The sequence below is a fragment of the Portunus trituberculatus genome, chromosome 47 (genome assembly GCF_017591435.1).
Source record: "Portunus trituberculatus isolate SZX2019 chromosome 47, ASM1759143v1, whole genome shotgun sequence".
NCBI lineage: Eukaryota > Metazoa > Arthropoda > Malacostraca > Decapoda > Portunidae > Portunus > Portunus trituberculatus.
Window position 1 is genome coordinate 30,801,412 of NC_059301.1, and position 20,428 is coordinate 30,821,839.

The 20,428-nt window shown below is 38.5% G+C and overlaps 1 protein-coding gene and 1 long non-coding RNA gene across 2 annotated transcripts in view; both read left to right on the top strand.

The window, feature by feature from the left end:
* The window catches only part of LOC123498191 (Down syndrome cell adhesion molecule-like protein Dscam2), a 68,838-nt gene that overhangs the window by 28,223 nt on the left and 20,187 nt on the right, over positions 1–20,428 (top strand). The window contains exon 8 of the mRNA XM_045245356.1: positions 739–893. Coding sequence (XP_045101291.1) covers positions 739–893 — 155 coding nt within the window. The remainder of the gene's footprint in view (positions 1–738; positions 894–20,428) is intronic.
* LOC123520747 lies at positions 13,432–13,981 on the top strand. The gene is made up of 3 exons (XR_006679358.1): positions 13,432–13,502; positions 13,736–13,842; positions 13,966–13,981. It is a non-coding gene; the product is annotated as an uncharacterized LOC123520747 (long non-coding RNA).

Genomic DNA, 20,428 nt, shown 5'->3' on the forward strand with positions numbered 1-20,428 from the left:
ATGACCTATATAACATCATAAAAGTAGTGGTACACCGGTGGCCCAATATGCTGCCAAACGTATATATAATATTTTTTTAACCCATGTGGTATGTTGGGGACCAGCCCAGAACGCATCCCCCCCTATTTCCATTATTTCCGATGGGAAAATTACGTCCGCGTAACGAATTTTTGCTCTACGAATAGCTTTGACACCCTCTATCCTGTTCGTTAAGCGGAGTATTACTGTATATACATATATATATATATATATATATATATATATATATATATATATATATATATATATATATATATATATATATATATATGCAAGCATAGAGCGTGAGCAGGAAGCACAGACGGAAAGTGTGAGTGGGAAGTGCAAGGTTGAGTGCATGTGCGAGTAGGGAGTGGAGAGCAGGAGTGCGAGCGGAGAGTTCTTGTGCAAGCGGAGAGTGCTAGTGTGAGCGGAGAGAGCAAGTGAGAATGGAGAGGGAAAGTGTCAGTGGAAAGTGAAGGCTTGATATGGAGTACGAGTGCGACCAGAGAACACGATTGCTTCGGTAATTCCCCAAAAAATGAGTGGACGAGTGAAAGAGCGGAAGAGTCTGCATGGCCTGAAAGAGCAGTAGAGTGCAGGTGGAACTTAATTTTGAGAGCACTTACTCAGTTATGCAAATGCACATCCAATTTTAGTACTTATTGAAAGAGCATGATTGTAAGATAACAGTTTGTCATTATGTATGCCTTTTTGCAGGTATCAGGTAGCTCAACATGAGGAGCAAGATCAAGGTGGCACCATCTCAAAGCTGGTGGTGACTGATGCTCACCTTGAGGATTCTGGCACTTTCAGCTGCACTGCATCAAACACTCATGGAGTTCGCACATCACAGCTTCACTTGTTAGTTCAAGGTGATGTCAACATGTTATAGCATATATATATATATATATATATATATATATATATATATATATATATATATATATATATATATATATATATATATATATATATATTTACATACATACATTTATATACATAAAGTGGAGACTCAATACTCGAACTTAATTCATTCCAAATGGCTATTCGAGTATTAAAAAGTTTGACTATTGGTACCTATAAATCAAGTAATCGTTCTAATCTTAGCAAAACCTCAAGTTTATAAAGATTTTAATGTATCTTTTTTACAATTTTGATTTGTACATACCGTAAGTGAAGGCTGGTGATGGATGATTTAGAAGAGGAGGGAAGAAGGGTGGGGAGGAAGAGGGAGGTCGCCGGAGGATGACTCACCATCCATGAAAATGTTTCTCCTGGTGTAAATCCTGTGAATCGCCTAATGGAGGGCTGTGGCTCACTAGCACTTGCACTATCGCCAGATTCCTTATTTTCACCACCAATAGGCCTCTTTGGTGCCATCCTAAGTTTCAAAATGAAAAACTACTGACAGAACGCAGGAGAATGTTTTTCTGAAGACTGCGGCAGGACTAGGGATGCACACCGTTATCAGTATACCGGTATTTCCAGTAATATGGTATCAGAACGATACAGTGGCGGCTTTGAGAAGGGAGATGACAGACCCAATATGCGGCCATTTGATTACCAGATATTTTCACCACTAATAAGCCTTTGGTGTTAACGTAAACTTATAAATGAAAAAACTACAGATAATTTGCATGAAAATGTTATTCTGATGAATGCGGCAGCACAAGTTAGGATGCCAGGGAGCCTTTGTTACAGCCACGAGTGTGGATGTTCAACTAGAAGGTATTTTTTTGAAGTATTAAATCAAAATTTTGCATTCGAATATTGAAAAGTTTGAGTATTTAGACGTTCGAGTAATGAGTCTCCACTGTATATATATATATATATATATATATATATATATATATATATATATATATATATATATATATATATATATATATATATATACATACAGTGGTACCTCAACATATGATTTTAATTCGTTCTGTGACGATTGTTGTATATAAAAAAAATTGTATATCAAATAATTTTTTCCCATGGAAATAATGGAAATAGAATTAATTCGTTCTTGGGATATGAATTTTCCCCCCACCAAAGAAAAAAAAAAAATAACATGCTTTAGATACCAACCAAATATAGATTTAATATAAAATAAATACATTCAATGTTTATTGTATGCATGATATAGATTAACTATACGTATTGCCCAAAATAACAACTTAACCCGCAAAACTCGGGACACATCGATAGACGTTCATCATGTAAGACTCGGGGCATGTCGATAGACATTTAGGCTTTTTACAACTATATTTTGGTTATATTCTTCCCGTTTTCTTTGCATGTGAGCTGGCAACACTCATCAGGAGTAAACATATGCTCTATGTCACTGTGTCACCAACGATGAATGGTAGAAGCGACAGTGATTTCATTGTGTTTGATTCCGGCACCTCCTCTCCTGCGCACCTTACTTTTATACCTCGGTCTCTCGCCATGTTATGGGGAGACAACTTTTGAATAAGAGTGGTATCAAAACACTGATTGGACGCAAGGCCACGTAAACCGATGATACTACCTCATTCAACCTGTGATAATTTGGTAACCATGACATCTAGAGACTTCAGGTTTTTGCATTGCAAGGAGGAAGAGTTGCTTGTGGACAGAACACCAATTGTACTCACATGTTTATTGAATTTCTAAGTGTAATCAGTATGTAAATACAAGTTATTTTGTCTCGCCAAACTTTTACTTTTGGGACCCATGATCATGGGGTCTTGAGTTAAAATAACTTTAAAAATACACACTGCTAAGGAGCACAGACACATACATGCATAAAGGGTGAACAATGATACACAACGCGGGCTGAATGCTCGGGTGGACGCGGGTGGATGCGGGTAGCCGAGCGATCACTGCGCCACCTACCGATGGCTATTCGTATCTTAAAAATATCCTCGTATTTCAAGGCGTAAATTATATGAACTTTTTAGTCATATATGTATAAATTAAAATTGTATGTTGGGACGATCGTATCTCGAGGTATTACTGTAAACAGCAATACTTCACTATCATAGCATTCATGGATGCCATTTCGCGGCAGGAGCTTGCTCTCACGTTGTTAAAGAATCTTGGATCTAGCTCCTGGTGCTGATATTGGCTGCCTCTGTCTCACTCTCTCCCGCTCTGCAGTACGAAGTATTTCTGCTCCGCTTAACAACGTGTTTTCGCCACTTAATACGTTACCCGCGTTAGTGCAATACGCTAGACTCGGCCTTACCGCGGTGAACTTTGATCTGCTCCAGCACAAATTACAGTGGAGCTATCAGTGAGAAAATTTGTACATAGCTCCTCTAACTTCCAATGACTCATATGACATAATAAAAGTAGTGGTACACCGGTGGCCCAATACGCTGCGAAACGTATATATAATTTTTCTGTTAACTCATGTGGTATGTTGGAGACCAGCCCAGAACACATCCCCCATTTCCATTATTTCCTATGGGAAAATTACGTCCGCTTAATGAATATTCGCTCTACGAACATCTTTGAGACCCCCTATCCTGTTGTTAAGCAAAGTACGTATTGCTGTATATATATATATATATATATATATATATATATATATATATATATATATATATATATATATATATATATATATATATATATATATATATATATATATATATGTATATATATATATATATATATATATATATATATATATATATATATATATATATATATATATATATATATATATATATATATATATATATATATATATATATATATATATATATATATATATATATATATATATATATATATATATATATATATATATATATATATATATATATATATATATATATATATATATATATATATATATATATATATATATATATATATATATATATATATATATATATATACACACACAGTAAGTCCTCGTTATACGGTAGTTCTTTATCCGGTAAATTCACAGTTATGGTATTTGGAAATTACTACCCTTGATTCGATATACGGTAAGAAAAATTCACAGATACGGTATCCGCTCATGTCATCCGAGAGGGCCCAGTGAGGGGGAGCAAGGGTGATGACGTCATCCATGCTACACCTCCCTGCCACTCACAGTACTTGATCACCCTTGGAGCCTGTTATCTCTTCCCTCCCCCTTTTTTTTTATAACTGCATTAGATATTACTTACATTCATTACTAATTAGATGAATAAGTGGAATATTAAAGGGTCTATTTTAAGCACAAATATATTCATAGTAATTATGGCAAACAATTAAAGCTTACTACCAGCGGCAAACCATGCAGCAACTGATAAAGGGCACAGATTGGCTTGGGAAGCCCACTATCAGAGAGTGGTGGAAGTCATATAACATCAAGTACGCCTTAGATAACATCAAGTCATCTTGGGACGAAGTGAAGACGTCTATCATGAACTTGGCGTGGAATAAAGTATGGCCAGAATGCGCACATGACTTCCCAGGCTTCGCTGAAGACGACATCGATGCGATCAGAAATGACATAATGATATAGTAAATCTGTGCCATAGGGCTGGCTTCGATAAAGTTGATGATGATGATGTTCAAGATCTTTTGTAAAGCCATGCTGAATCTCTCTCAAATGATGAACTTACAGAGCTAAACAAGGCATCACAGGAGGGAGAAAAAGAGGAGACGAGGAAGAAGAACCTGTGCTTGGCCTGGACATCAAAACACTTACAGAATGTCTCGGTAGTATCGAAAAAGCTCTGGAAACCCTGAAGGAACGTAACCCAAATCCCGCTAGGAGTAGTAAAGTGGCTCATGACGTAGTGAAAAGTGTCAAGATTTTTCAAGAAATCTATGATGAAAAAACAAGAATAAACAAACAGTCCTCCATCTACTTGTTCTTCAAGCCAGTCAGACATGCCGTCCCTGTCACACCTGCCAACCCTGCTGCAGCTGGCCCTTCCACATCCATTGCCAATGGTTCCACAGCTGGCCCTTCCTTTATATCCTCTTCAAACCAGTGAAACGTGCTGACCCTGCTACTGTTGGCTCTTCCACATATGCTTTCGACAGTGCAGACGACGATGTCTTATCCTCGTCTGCCCACTCAGCCGAAGATGACTAAGGGCTGAAATTCCTACTGTCTCTTAGCCTCTGGAGGGACATCATCTGATAGAATACATGGCGAGTGAGAGGTAAATAAAAACATTTTCTGTATTTCTTTTGCGCAGTACTTTGAATTTTTTAAGACTATTTTCATGTATTTTAATTTCTCTAGGGGTGACTTTTGACGTGCTGGAACGCATTCCCTATTATTACATGTTATAATGGGTTCAGTATACGGTAATTTCGATTTGCGGTAAGGTTTTCAGGAATGTGTATGTATACAGTGGAGACTCAATACTCGAACTTAATTCGTTCCAAATGGCTGCTCGAGTATTAAAAAGTTCGACTATTGATACCTATAAATCATGTAATTCGTTCCAGCCATTGCCAAACTCAACTTGAGAAAAAAGTAGCAGTTTAATTTTGCAGTTGCCGCTAGCACTGACGCACAGAAGCAGGGTTACCCTGTCTTTGATGGGCTTGTGTCCTGACAAACACTTCTCTTTCTTTGTTATATAGGTCCTGTTTGGTAGTTTTTTTTTTTTTTCCAAAGCAGGGCAGTTTCATCACAATTAAGCTGTTGTGGGTTTAAGCACTCCTTATCCACAGTTTTCTTAAATTCAGGCACAAATTTCTCAGTGGCAACTCTGTCAGTATTTGCGGCCTTGCCGTGCCTCACAACAGAATGAATTCCAGTTCTTTTCTTGAAATTCTCAAACCACGCCTTACTTGCTTTAAAATCATTATTAGAGTCAGATGTAGTATCAGAAATTAGATCAAGATGCAGCAGCCTAGCCTTCGTACAAATTATACCCTCTGCTTTTCGTTTATCCACACAATCAACAATTTCTTCATTTCTTCCATTGCCGCAGGTCGCTTAAATTGCCTTTTCACACCAATCGCCACATCAGCTCTTTTAATGAGCTTACTTCTTCAGTGTTTGTGGCTACTGTAGATTTAGCCATACAGTACTCAGTTGGAAGAAGGTTATTCTTCCTCCTTTCTAATATTTATCAATAATCTCCATTTTCCTTTCGATGGTTGTCACTACATTCTTTCTTGTAAGCTCACCACTGACAAGCCTCTCCGGTGTCATTGTAAGCTTCTAAACGCAAAAAAATTAATAAATAAATAAAACTCCAAAGAGAAAGCACAGGACAATTTCATACTTACGACCGCGGAGGATCAACTAGCTGCCGGTTGGGCGCGTGGGACGGGAGGAAGATAACCTTTGTTTACAGCCATGTGGACAGACGTTCGGCTAATAGGTATTTTTTCAAGTATTAAGTCGAACTTTTGTGATTGACTACTGAAAAGTTTGACTATTTAGATCAGAGGTTCTCAAGCTTTTTATCGTTATGAACCCCCTGAGTTATAAGACCATCTACCAGAACCCCTAGTATTATCACATGGAACATGGAACTCAACATGCAATGGTACTGCAAAGGATTTTATTAGATCAGCCATCTAAGTACCTCTGGAAATCTTCTTATGAACCTCCCTGGGGTTTCGCGCTGTCAGGATGGCCACTGTCCATGAGCTAACATCATTAGGTCTCTATGACGCTGAAGACGTCTATGCAGAACGGTTTGGTTGGCAATAGACAATCTCATTACCAGACTTTGATTTCTAAGTTATGAAAATAATCTCATTTACGGGGCTTCATATGTTCATGGTGTCTTGTAGTCTACTTACTAACCTAGAAGGAAAGAAAATATCATACTAACTTCGAGCTATCAATTGAGGAAGAAGTAATCTTTGTCCCAGGAATAGAGCAAGATGGTATATAAAAACACAATGCATAGTTATAACCTAACTCTACTATTATAGCGTTTTTGTCGTAGATACATGTTTAGAAATACTTTACCTATCTTGATATCTCCTTATGTGACAAAAGAATATCCAAAAATATACGATATGCAGTTGACCATCTTTTCTGTGAAATATTACGATATCTGTTGAATCTGGCAACTTCAACGGGAGTTTGGGTCCTCTCCTAGTGTTTCCTTATGATTGAAACATTGATATTTACACGTCATTGTGATCAGGGAAATAAAGAAAACTAAGTTTGCTTTTTTCTAAGAGCATGAAATAGAAAAATTTATGTTTACAAGTGGCAGTTTATGTATAAGACACGCAAACCTGTGTGCACTCATCCACTCTATCCAGAAGCTTAACTAATTTTCAAAAGTTCCCCAATAGCTACACAACTACCATTGGTCTACTGTTTCTGTCCAGTCACCACAAACACGTACACATTCACGGCAGCAACATGCAAAGTACACTAAATACTCCGGAGCAAAGCTGCCTCACCTTGTTTCATTAATCAGCTAACTCTTGCACACTTTCACACCAAAGCTATTTTTCATTTACCATCGACGATTTTATATTCGAATCAAAATTAAAACGACGATTGAGAACTTTCGGCCTAAAGATGTTTGAGGGCCGTGACGGCCTTGGGCGCCGCACGGGGGAAGGAGGTGGCCGTCGGGTCCGGCCTGGGGCCCAAGGCAGGAACTGGCTGCAGGTCCTGCTTTTCCTTGGTGGCCTCAAGCTTCACTACTAGTCGTCCACTTGCAGCGCATCACACTAGGCAAGGGTCGCCATAAGCAAGAGATCAATGTCTACCACTCACCGGATGGTGAGGGGCCCTAAAGGGTGATAAGGGCTCCTTGCATAGAATATGATGGTGAGTGGTGTGTACGGGACCTCTGCTTATAATGACACCGGGCTGAACAACTCGCCATGAACGAGGGCACGCTGTGCGCCATGAGCCAGGCACTGACAGTACCAGTGGTCCTTTACGTTAGGTTAGGTTAGGTTAGGTTAGGTAAAAGGACTCACTTCATGACAGCGTTTGGGGAGTGGTGTGTGGCGGGTCATTGCTCATGGCGACCTGTGTGAGGCATTGCAAGGTTGCATCGTCACTGCTCTCATAACCACGGGACTGGGGTTGACCCTTTCTGGGTAAAAGTTTCGTCCCAGTACCTGTGTAGGTAATAATACTTTGGATCGTTTCGCCATCGCCATCGCCGCACCGTTAGCCTCGATAAACGGATCGTTATCCTCAACAAACACATCTTTACCGTGGACACTGGAATCGCAACCTGTCGTGGAATCCCATTGTTAACGTGGACTCATTTTCCTTCGCGGCTTCAAGCTCACTGATTGTTGTCAACTTGCAGCGCCTCACACTAGGCAAGGCGTCGCCTTAAGCAGTCTGCCGTGTCTACCGTCCATCAGATGATGCCGTGAGGGGCCTTTAAGGGTGATAAGGGCTCCTTGCATAGAGTCTGGTGGTGAGTGGTGTGTACGGGACCTCTGCTTATAATGACATCGGGCTGAACAACTCGCCATGAACGAGGGCACGCTGTGCGCCATGAGCCAGGCACTGACCGTACCAGTGGTCCTTTACGGGGTGAAAAGGACTCACTGACAGTGTTTGGGGAGTGGAGTGTGGCGGGTCATGCTCATGGCTACCCGTGTGAGGCGCAGTAAGGTGGCAGCGTTACTCTCCTCGCACTCACGGGTCTGGGGTGAACTCTTACGGGGTGAAAGGGTTCGCCCCAGTACCTGTGTAGGCAAGTGAACTTCAATTGCGTCGCAGTGAGGTGGCAGCGCCACTCTCCTCGCACCTAAGGGTGTGGGGTGGACCCTTACGGGGTGAAAGGGTTCATCCCAGTACCTGTGTAGGCAAGTGGACTTCAATTGCAGCGCAGGAAGGTGGCAGCGTCACTTTACTCGCACTCAAGGGTGTTGGGTGGATCCTTACGGGGTGAAAGGGTTCGTCCCAGTACCTGTGTAGGCAAGTGGACTTCAATATTGTGTCTTGAAATCGCATCGTGAGGACTGGAACCGCATCGACATCGTGGAAACCCGCATCGTTCCCGTGGAAACTGGAATTACATCTTGATCGTGGAAACTCGCATTATTATCTTGGAAACTGGAAGGGCATCTTTATCATGGAAAGGCATCGTCATTTTGGAAACTTGCATCGCTATCGAGGAAACTGGAATGCCATTGTTATCTTGGAAACTCGGAGCGCTATCGAGGAATCTGGAATCAAATCTTATCGTACACACTGTTATCGTGGAAGCTCTCGTGATCGTCGTTCGTTTCGTTATCTCTGAATTACTTAATTAGTCTTGGTATTATTATTATTATTTATCTTATCTTTTTATCTTATTTTTTTTTTTTTTTCAGGGTATAGTTTAGTGTTCTTCAACCTTTTCTAAGTTCGTGCACCTTTTCGAGAAGCAAGGAGGACTATAAAAGAAATGCATCAATATTCGTAATTTTCCCCTACTTTAAGACTGAAAATCGATAGATAACATTATTGAATATCTACCTGAAGCTATAGTTTTTCGGTCCTAAACAGTCGCTATAGAGTGCGAAATGTATGTACTCTAACAAAATGCCACATCTCAAACACATTAGGCCCGTGTTCCGTCGGACTATAATATATTACTATTGTGAATAAATCGTAATACTTTGATTAATATCAATAGGAGAGGACCCAAACTGTCACAATTTCAGTGTTGGTTTAATTCAGGAGAGAGTCAGTATCGTCTCGCGGTACAGAGTAATCGTCTCTAAACACTGTATTACGATGTATCTATTGATTTGCCAGGGTTTTACTCCTTCCAGTATTTTTCTGTTCTTATTCTACCATGGTATTTCTTTATAGTTACTTGAGTTTATACGACTGACATCATAATATAGAGCAAAACATAATTGTCTGGTGTACCAAGATCTTTCATTTCTAGAGACTTAAAGACAGCACGGAACCTTAACACACATTTCACCTCGCTTCTGCACAGGTTAATTCTTCTTCTTCTCAACCTTTTAATGTGATGTACCCCTCGAAGTCTTTCAGTATTGATCACGTACCCCTTACCCACAATGCAGCGTCAGGAAGGGTAACAATAAATGCATGGTTTATTGACTTAGTTTATTAAGTTTAAATTGTGTTATATATGTGGAGCAGACACAATTTTTAATTAATATTAGTATGTTTCTATGAGGTAGTGTCGATAGGAACTGGTACCTCACAGGGAGACACTATATGTGACTAACATGCAATACATTTACCAAAAAGGAACTATATCAGACAATTTTCGATCATTATGGCAGTGAACTAGTGTTGCTTGCAGCTAGTTGCAACTTGTAACTAGTAACAGCGATAAATAAGTCACTGTGTGTGTGGATAACACTTAAAATAGTAAATCAGAACAAATATTATAGGTTTTCAAAGTTGTGTGGCAACTGTAATCCAAGAGAGCTTTCTCTTAAGTGATATAACTCCAAGAGTTTCCTTGTTAACGTTGTTAACGTGTCCTGGTTCTAGTGAAGGACAAATTGTATACTACAAACAAATTTGGTGCTATTCAAAACTAAAGCATTTTGAGAAACCTGCCACGTACCCCAAAAATTCCTCTCACGTACCCCTGGGGGTACGTGTACCCCAGGTTGAGAACCCCTGATTTAGATGTTCGAGTATTGAGTCTCCACTATATATATATATATATATATATATATATATATATATATATATATATATATATATATATATATATATATATATATATATATATATACACACACACACACACACAGTAAGTCCTCGTTATACGGTAGTTCTTTATCCGGTAAATTCTCAGTTACTGTATTTGGAAATTACTTCCCTCGATTTGATATACGGTAAGAAAAAATCACAGATACGGTATCCGCTCATGTCATCCGAGAGGGCCCAGCGCAGGGTAGCAGGGGTGATGATGTCATCCACGCCACACCTCCCCGCCACTCACAGTACTGACTTTAACTTGACCACCCTTAAAGCCTGTTATCTGTTCCCCTCCCCTATTTTTTTTTTTTTACTGCATTACATATTACTTACATGCATTACTAATTAGATGAATAAATGGAATATTAGAGTGTCTATTGTAAGCACAAATATATTCATAATAATCAAGGCAAACACTAAAAGCCTACTACCAGCGGCGAACCATGCAGCAACTGATAAAGGGCACAGATGGGCCTGGCAGGCCCACTATCAGGAAATGGTGGAAGTCGTATAACATCAAGCACGCCTTAGATAACATCAAGTCATCTTGGGACGACGTGAAGACGTCTGCCATGAACTTGGCGTGATATAAAGTATGGCTAGAATGCATGCTTGTCTTCCTAGGCATCGCTGAAGACGACATCGGTGCGATCAGGTATGACATAGTAAATCTGAGCTAGAGAGCTAGCTTGGATGAAGTTGATGATGATGTTCAAGATCTTTTGGAAAGCCATGCTGAATCGCTCTCAAATAACGAACTTATAGAGCTAGACAAGGCATCACAGAAGGCAGAAAAAGAGGGAGACGAGGAAGAAACTGTATGTGAGCAGATAAGTAAGGGCTGAAATTCATACTGTTTCTTAGCCTCGGGAAGGACATCATCTGATAGAATACATGACGATTGAAAGGTAAATAAAAACATTTTGTTTATTTTGCGCAGTACTTTATTTATTTAGTTTTTTTTTAATGATTATTTTCATGTATTTTTATTTCTGTAGAGGTGACTTTTGACGTGCTGGAACGCATTCTCTATTACTACATGTTATAATGGGTTCGGTATACGGTAAATTCGATATGCAGTAAGGTTTTCAGGAACGCATATGTACCGTATAACGAGGACTTACTGTATATATATATATATATATATATATATATATATATATATATATATATATATATATATATATATATATATATATATATATATATATATATATATATATATATATATATATATATATATATATATATATATATATATATATATATATATATATATATATATATATATATATATATATATATATATATATATATATATATATATATATATATATATATATATATATATATATATATATATATATATATATATATATATATATATATATATATATATATATATATATATATATATATATATATATATATATATATATATATATATATATATATATATATATATATATATATATATATATATATATATATATATATATATATATATATATATATATATATATATATATATATATATATATATATATATATATATATATATATATATATATATATATATATATATATATATATATATATATATATATATATATATATATATATATATATATATATATATATATATATATATATATATATATATATATATATATATATATATATATATATATATATGTGTGTGTGTGTGTGTGTGTGTGTGTGTGTGTGTTTGTGGTGGTACTTTGAAATATGAGCTGCCTGAGGTGCGAGTTTTTTTTATATTTGAACTAGAATTTGATAATTTTAGATTTTGAAATATGAGTCACGCTTGGGGATGTTGCCCTGTAGTCGGGAGATCGACATATCAGTCCAGCCTCAGCTGAGCTTGTATGTATGTGTGTTTCCTGTGGATCTCATGCACTGTGCTTGTTCTTTCATCATTTTCATATTATTTACTGACCTTTTTTTTTTTTTTTTGTCTAAAGGAAGTGTAGTTTTAATTTATATTTATAGTTTACATGTGAATGATGAAGGGAGAGACCCTTTGTTTACAGCCACGTGGAGGGACGATCGACTAATAGGTATTTTTGAGTATTAAGTCGAATTTTTGCGTTTGACTATTGAAAAGTTTGATTATTTAGACATTCAAGTATTGAGTCTCCACTGTACGTATATGCCTCTGCTTGTGGAATGATGTAGCAATTCTCTCATGTTTCCTTAATTTTACTATAACTTCTTGTCTTCCACAGATGTGCCTGGACCTCCATCAGGTATTGAGGTGGTGGAGATGGGACCTCAACACTTGGTGCTGACCTGGACCTCCCCTGAGGACTCCAATGCTCCCATAACTGCATACATCATCACTCTTGAGCCTCAGTCACCAAGTGGTAGGTAACCATATGGCTTCTGCATGGTACTTACGGTATATAACCCACTGATATTTTTAGGCATTTCTAATTTTGAGGAAGAATTACCATTAAACTACGTATAACTACTTATGATTATCTGTCTTTTACAATTTTAATGAATCAAGTGCTTAACAGGTGATTGTGTGGAACATTTTATATTATGATAATCACTTAGAGGGATGATGATAAGTCTACTACTCGTACTAGGAAGTATGATGATATTGGGGTACATCATTTTGTTTATTTTGTATCCTCCAAGCTGGAGCTGGTGCTGCTCGAGAGGAACGAGTTGGAGGCCATGAAAGGAGACTGGTTCTCAAAGACCTCACTCCAGCTACCCGGTACAACCTTAGAGTTGCAGCAGAGAACCGTGTAGGCCGAGGAGATCATCTTCACCTGTCTTGGGAAGCACTGAAGAGCAACCACCATCAGCTCCTCCTCGGGATGTGAGGGTTAGTGATGTTGCATTTGAACATGTCACTTGATTGTATTCTTTGTGGTGGAAATTGCATTGCCTTGGGGTTACTGATAAGAAGAGTCTCTCTCTCTCTCTCTCTCTCTCTCTCTCTCTCTCTCTCTCTCTCTCTCTCTCTCTCTCTCTCTCTCTCTCTCTCTCTCTCCCCTTATACAGAGAGTGGCTAAAGGGGAGATGTGTGGTTGTTTTGAATGTCTGTGCCTCCCTCAGGTGATGGCAGTGTCCTCGTCAGCACTGCGAGTCAGCTGGGAGCCACCACCTCACAATTCCACACATGGTACCTTGCTTGGTTACCACCTGGGATATAAGTTGGCCAGGTTAGCAAAAGTGGTTTATGCTTGTTTTTGTTTTGCAATGTAAATAAATTTTGTTTTTCAATTGAACACTCATACTTCACCTTACAAATCCCACTTCTTGCTTGGGTTACTTGTGTGGAGTAGTGAAGCTGAAGGGCCTACAACTTCACACGAGTGGGAGGAGTGGGTAGCATAGGCGTCACTAGTGCTCGAGTGTCTGGCCTCAGCCCACACTCCCATTACTCTGTGGTTCTTCGGCTTTCAACTCCAAAGGCACAGGACCAACTTCACCACCAGCTACTGCTATCACCCTAGAAGATAGTAAGTTTGTTTCAAAATACTGAAGCAAACATTATGAAAGTATACATAAACTGTAAAATATGTTTAGTTTTATGCAATCATGTAAAGCTGGAATGACTTTTTGGTGTCCACAGAGCCCAGTGCCCTCCTGGCAAAGTTAGGTGTGATGGGGTGTCTTCAACTAGTCTTGTCATGACTTGGATGCCCCCTCCACCTTCTGAAAGGAATGGTGTTGTAACCAGTTATCGAGTGGCTTTCTGGAAAACGGCAGCAACGGAAGACAGCAGTGAGGAAGCAGCCATGATGTCAAAAGACCTGCGGGCTCAATTGGATAACCTGAGACCGTGGACAAACTATTCTGTGACTGTGGCAGCCTCAACCAGAGCAGGGCAAGGAGTGGCCTCAACACCTCTAATCTGTACCACACATCAGGATGGTTAGTATCAAAGTTATCTTTCTTTTCATTGTAAATAACCAATTTTCTTCATTACCTATTGTATGTTTAGATTTATATACCACTATGGATACATATTAAGCATAAACCCTAAATGAAACTGTTACTGTAGGATCTCATTCATGCCTACCACATCACCAGTACCTCTACAAAATTTGTTCCTCCCCCAATTCTTAGTCCCTGAAGCACTGACAATGGTGAAGGCTGTGGCATCTGGTCCAAGAGCTGCTGTAGTATCTTGGGCTCCTCCCACATACCCTCATGGCCGCCTCACACGCTACACTGTGTACTGGAAGGCTATGGGCACCAGCACTGCGGGAGAAATCAGTCGACGTGTAGATCCTCAGTTAACCCATGTGACCCTCCATGATTTATCCCATGTTGCTCATAAGGTGAGTGAGAGTTATCCTTCATTACCACCACCACCACCAACAACAATAACAACAACAGTAGCAGCAGCAGCAGCAGCAGCAGCAGCAGCAGCAGCAGCAGCAGCAGCAGCATCAACAACTACTACTTCATTAATAGTGTGCTGATGTACACATATTTAACTTGATACCAGGTGTATCAGTAACATCATAAGCATCAGCTAGGAGCTGTGGTGGAGGTGGTAATAGTGGAAAACATTCATTAGAGTAATATACATATAATGATATACTAGCTGTACAGTGAAGATTCAGAAGTCCATTGTATTTAGTGTTTATATAAAACTTTTCAGCATTAACAATAGAAAATGCAATATGTCTGCTTTGATATGCAGGTTTGGATAACAGCAGCCACAAGGAAGGGTGAGGGACCACCAAGCAGTGTGGTGATGGTCAAACCTTCACACTCAGGTAGGTCAGAGAACTGATGACATTTCATTTCATTTGATTTTTCTTGAATGCTCTCTATGTATACAGGTAACTCGATTTACGTGATAGATGTGTTCCAAGAGGCATCGCGTATATCAAAATTTGCGTAAAACAAACATGTAATTCTCATAAGAAACAATAGATAATACGGGGGATGTGGGATGTGGTCCAAAATGATTCGTACAAAATACAGTAATACTTTGCTTAATGAATGTTCGTCTAATGAATTTCCGGTTTAACGTACTATATAAAGTTAGGCCAAAAAGTCCACATAACGTACAATCACATCTGTTTAGTGAATTTTCTGGGTTTGAATTTGCCAGGTGAGGAACCGAACACGGCAGCTTTGCTGTGATCGGCTGGCTCCCTACCTCTGTCTCTAGCGCTCCTGAAGCTGGATCCAAGATTCTTTAACGTCAGAGCAACATCCTGCCGCGAAATGACTTCCATGAACGCTTGGAGGGACGGTGACAAGGTTGCTATCAGGTTGCTCTGAGGTTGCTGGGAACACCACCTCTGGAGGTGGTGTTACTGTTTTATATATGCATTTATGTTCACAAAACAACATTTCTATTAGCTTTTTACAAACCTTGCCCCCAAGAAAGGATTGTTTTGTAATGCATAAAATGAAATCTTATATGGAATACCAAAAAAATAAAGCAGAGATGAGATCGGCCACAGATGAAGCGGAGACTCACAGCGACTTGGCCGCTTCTTCTTCTTATTGTGGCCCTTTTAGCCTGTGTGTTGTCTTTCACCACGATATTAAATTTATGTTTCCACTCTATTGCCTGCTATAATGGATATCATATCATAGTATTCATATATACTCATGCCTTGAGGATAACCTCAACTCCGTGGCAGTGAGTGATAGTGAATTACTAATGAAATACTGCGGTATTTCCTTAGTAATTCACTATCACTCACTGCCACGGAGTCAAGGTTATCCTCATGGCATGAGCATATATGAATACTATGATATGATATCCATTATAGCAGGCAATAGAGGAGTGAAAACATAAATTTAATATCGTGGTGAAAGACAACACACAGGCTAAAAGGGTCACAATAAGAAGAAGAAGCCGCCGAGTCGCCGTGAGTCTCTGCTTCATTTGTGGCCGATCTCATCTCTGCTTTATTTTCTGGTATTCCATGTAAGATTTCACTTTATGCATTACAAAACAATCCTTTCTTGGGGGCAAGGTTTGTAAAAAGCTAATAGAAAAATATATAATTTTTTTTTTAATCCATGTGGTATGTTGGGGACCAGCCCAGAACGCATCCCCCTATTTCCATAATTTCCTATATGAAAATTACGTCCGCTTAATGAATTTCCACTATACGAACAACTTTGACATCCCCTATCCTGTTCGTTAATCGGAGTATTCCTGTACTCTATTTATTTTGCTAAATTAACTTATTTACCATTCTAAATACTAGAAGTGTATTTAAAGTAAAGGGAAGAGCAAGAAATGATAAGAGAAAGCAAAAAATAATAAGAGAAAACAACAAAATAAAGAATATATACGTAAACACAACACTCACTGTGTCACTGCCTTCACTACTCACACCACAGTCAGTCACTGTCTTCCTCTGAGCTTTTCCACTTTATCAAAAATTCACTTATCAAAAATAAAATGCAGAAGAAGATGAAGGATGTTTTGGGGCCATCTTGGTGAATTATAGGCAGATTGAAGAGATTCGGTCTACTCAGTGCTGGCAGACTGCAAATGAGGCATGAGAAGAGCGGAGCTCCCACCCGTTGGCTGGCTGCGGAACTCTCTGGCATGCAGTTTGAAATTGCGTCTGGCGCTCAGTTTGAAAATGCGGTTGGGCCAAATCGCGTAAAAGTAAACCGATCGCGCAAATTGAATTAATTATAATATTTTTTTGGTCGCATTATAACAAAATCGCGTAAATCAAACATGCGTAAATCGAGTTACCTGTACTGTATTCACTTATCTATTTAGTACAGTACTGTATATACCAGGCCAGTTGCATGCCACATGGGTTGGCCCAGACACAGCACCATACCTCTATACACTCATCATTCACATTCTTAATCACTATCAGCCCTTGGTGGAAAGGAATTTAAGTTTTTTGTACGTACTATGCTACTACATGTCTGGCCACTTCGTACTTATTGGTAATATTTTAGCATCCCTACATTCTTGTCCAAGACCTCCTATTGTTTTTCCCCTGATGACAGTGGCAGCTGGTGTGTGGTCTGTAGGTGGGAATGTAACAGCAGCATGGAGGGAGGATGTGAGTCTCCCATGTGGGGCTGTGGGTATGCCAGAACCCACCCTAGTGTGGACTCATAATGGGGTTGCTGTTCACACCAACAAGGACAGGTGAGGATGTGTGGCTGAACTAAATGTATATTGTTCAATGTTGCAATTTTTATTTATAAAGTAAAATTTTATTTCTATAAGTGCTAGGAATAGTTTTAATTATTAATTTAGTGTTATTCTATTTTTTATTTTGTCTTAGGTAATGCATGAGAATATATATTTTTACTGAGTTGTATTTATTCTTATTCATATGTAATAGCCAGATTTTGGATTTTATTGTCCTTGTCCCACATCTGTTTATTTTGTCTCCTTTGATTGGTGCACACTTCTGTTTTCATCACACTGTTCTTCTAACTATCCTGAATGGGTATATACAGTCAGTCATGGAAGATGCAACTTATCAACTAAAGTAACAAAAATATTTGGACATGGTTAGAAATATGCTGAAAACAAAATTCCATATCTACAAATTAATATCTTGGCATTTAACCCTCACTCTTGATTACTTGTTGGAATCTTCTAGGTATGGATCTGGCCAAGTTTGTTAAATTATTTTTATATAGGTTTTGCTCAAGCTCCCTATTGCCTTCCTTCAGAGCAATGGTGGATGAGATCATGCATAGAGTGTTGTGGTTCTTGAAGTAATCCCAGTGGTTCTCTTTAGGATTAATCTCTGCAGAGTTTCTAGGTCAATCCATGATGGTAAAATAAACACTCTTTAAGTACAGGGGCACTATCATGCTTAAATGCAGCCCTGTCATGTTTCTCAAAAAATGGTAAAATGTGTTTTTTTAACATTAGACACATATCAGGCCATAACATAATCAGAATATTTCACAATTTTCACTGAATACTGTGACATGAACCTATTGGACTTCACTGGCTTCCTGACATGTGCAACCTTAACTCTTGCTACACAGAAGGAACTTTATTTCTGAATAACACCTTAATCCAATAGTTTTAACTCTTTCCAGTGTTCTTATTTTATGGCAAATTCAACTAATTTTTCTTTATCTTGAATAATAGAAGTTGTTTTACTGCCACATGGTACGAAGGTCCTTCTGTAGCCTTTGTTGTATAGTTTGATGGCTTAAATGTTTTTTTTTTTTTTAGCAGATGAAAGTCCCTATGTATCAATCCTTGGATTAAAATGAAGGAATATTTTATCTCTACTCTCTTCAGCAACAATTCAGTCCTCCCACTATCTTCTTTAAAAGTCTAGGATGGGGTTTTGGGGTATAACACTTGATAGAAACTCAAGATGTATTGGACAGTAGCTTTGTAGTGGCCAGCTCACCTGCAAATTTCTTTAATTGAAACACATTCCACTTTTATTGTGATTGTCCTATCCCTGGTTTCTTTGCTTGTGGTTCTCACACCCCATAAATGCTAAGTAAAGGTAATGTGGGGGAAAAAGCAGCTGGACATTAAATTTAAAATCCCAGTGAAAACAAAGGAACGCTGAAATTCCACTTCCACAGGACTGCCTCAGGTGCATTTTTAGTGAGGAAGGGGTGTGGGAGGGGAAGGAACAGGTGGGTTAAATGCCAGAAGTTGCTAGAAACTGATACAGGTGATTTCTGGGCTTCTTTGGCCATAGGAGTTGCAACCACCAAGTGCATTGATTTCTATGGACATGTCACATCTTCAATTATCTTGATTGATGTTTTTGCATTTCTCTTTTTTTTTTTTTTTTTTTTTTTTTTTTTTTTTTGTGTGTGTGTGTGTGTGTGTGTGTGTGTGTGTATTCACTTAGTTGTTCACCTAGCTGTAATTTTACAGGGCCTGGGTATCATACTCGTGTGGCCCGTCTCCATATCTACACACATCCAACTTTCCTTTAAAACTATGCACACTCCTCGCTGACACCACCTCCTCACTCAAACCATTCCACACCTCCACACATCTTTGTGGGAAACTATATTTCTTCACATCCTTCAAGCATATTCCTTGGCTATCTTTTACTATGCGATCTTGTAGTTCTATTTAAGTTTTCCTCTCTCAACATCATTTGCTCATTATCCATTTCATCCAGTCCGTTCAACAGTTTATAAACCTGTATTAAATCTCCTCTTTCTCTTCTTTGTTCCAAGGTAAGCAAATTTATTTCTTTTAATCTCTCCTCATAGGTCATTTCTGCCAATTCCGGAACCATTTTTGTTGCCATTCTCTGCAATCTCTCCAATTTCCTTATATGCTTCTTTTTATAAGGGGACCAAACCATTCCAGCATATTCCAATCTTGGTCTAATTACTGTACTAATTAATTTCTTCATCATATCTTTATCCATATAATGGAAGGCTAATCCAATATTTTTTATCAAATTATACGTTTCTCCAAACATCTTATCAATATGAGCCTCAAACTGCCCATGGTCTTGTATTATCACTCCCAAATCCTTTTCCTTTTCCACCTTTTTCAACAATACTTCTTCACCCATCTTATATGACCCTCTTGGCCATCTTCCACTCTTCCCCATCTCCATCACATGACTTTTGCTCAGATTAAATTCCATTTGCCACCTCTTGCTCCACTCCCAAATCTTATCCAGATCTGCCTGTAAAATTTCACAATCTTCTTCACTCTTCACACACCTACACAACTTCGCATCATCCGCAAACAAATTAATATAACTGTTTACTCCCTCTGGCATGTCATTAATATATACAAGGAAAAGTATTGGTGCCAGCACTGAGCCTTGTGGG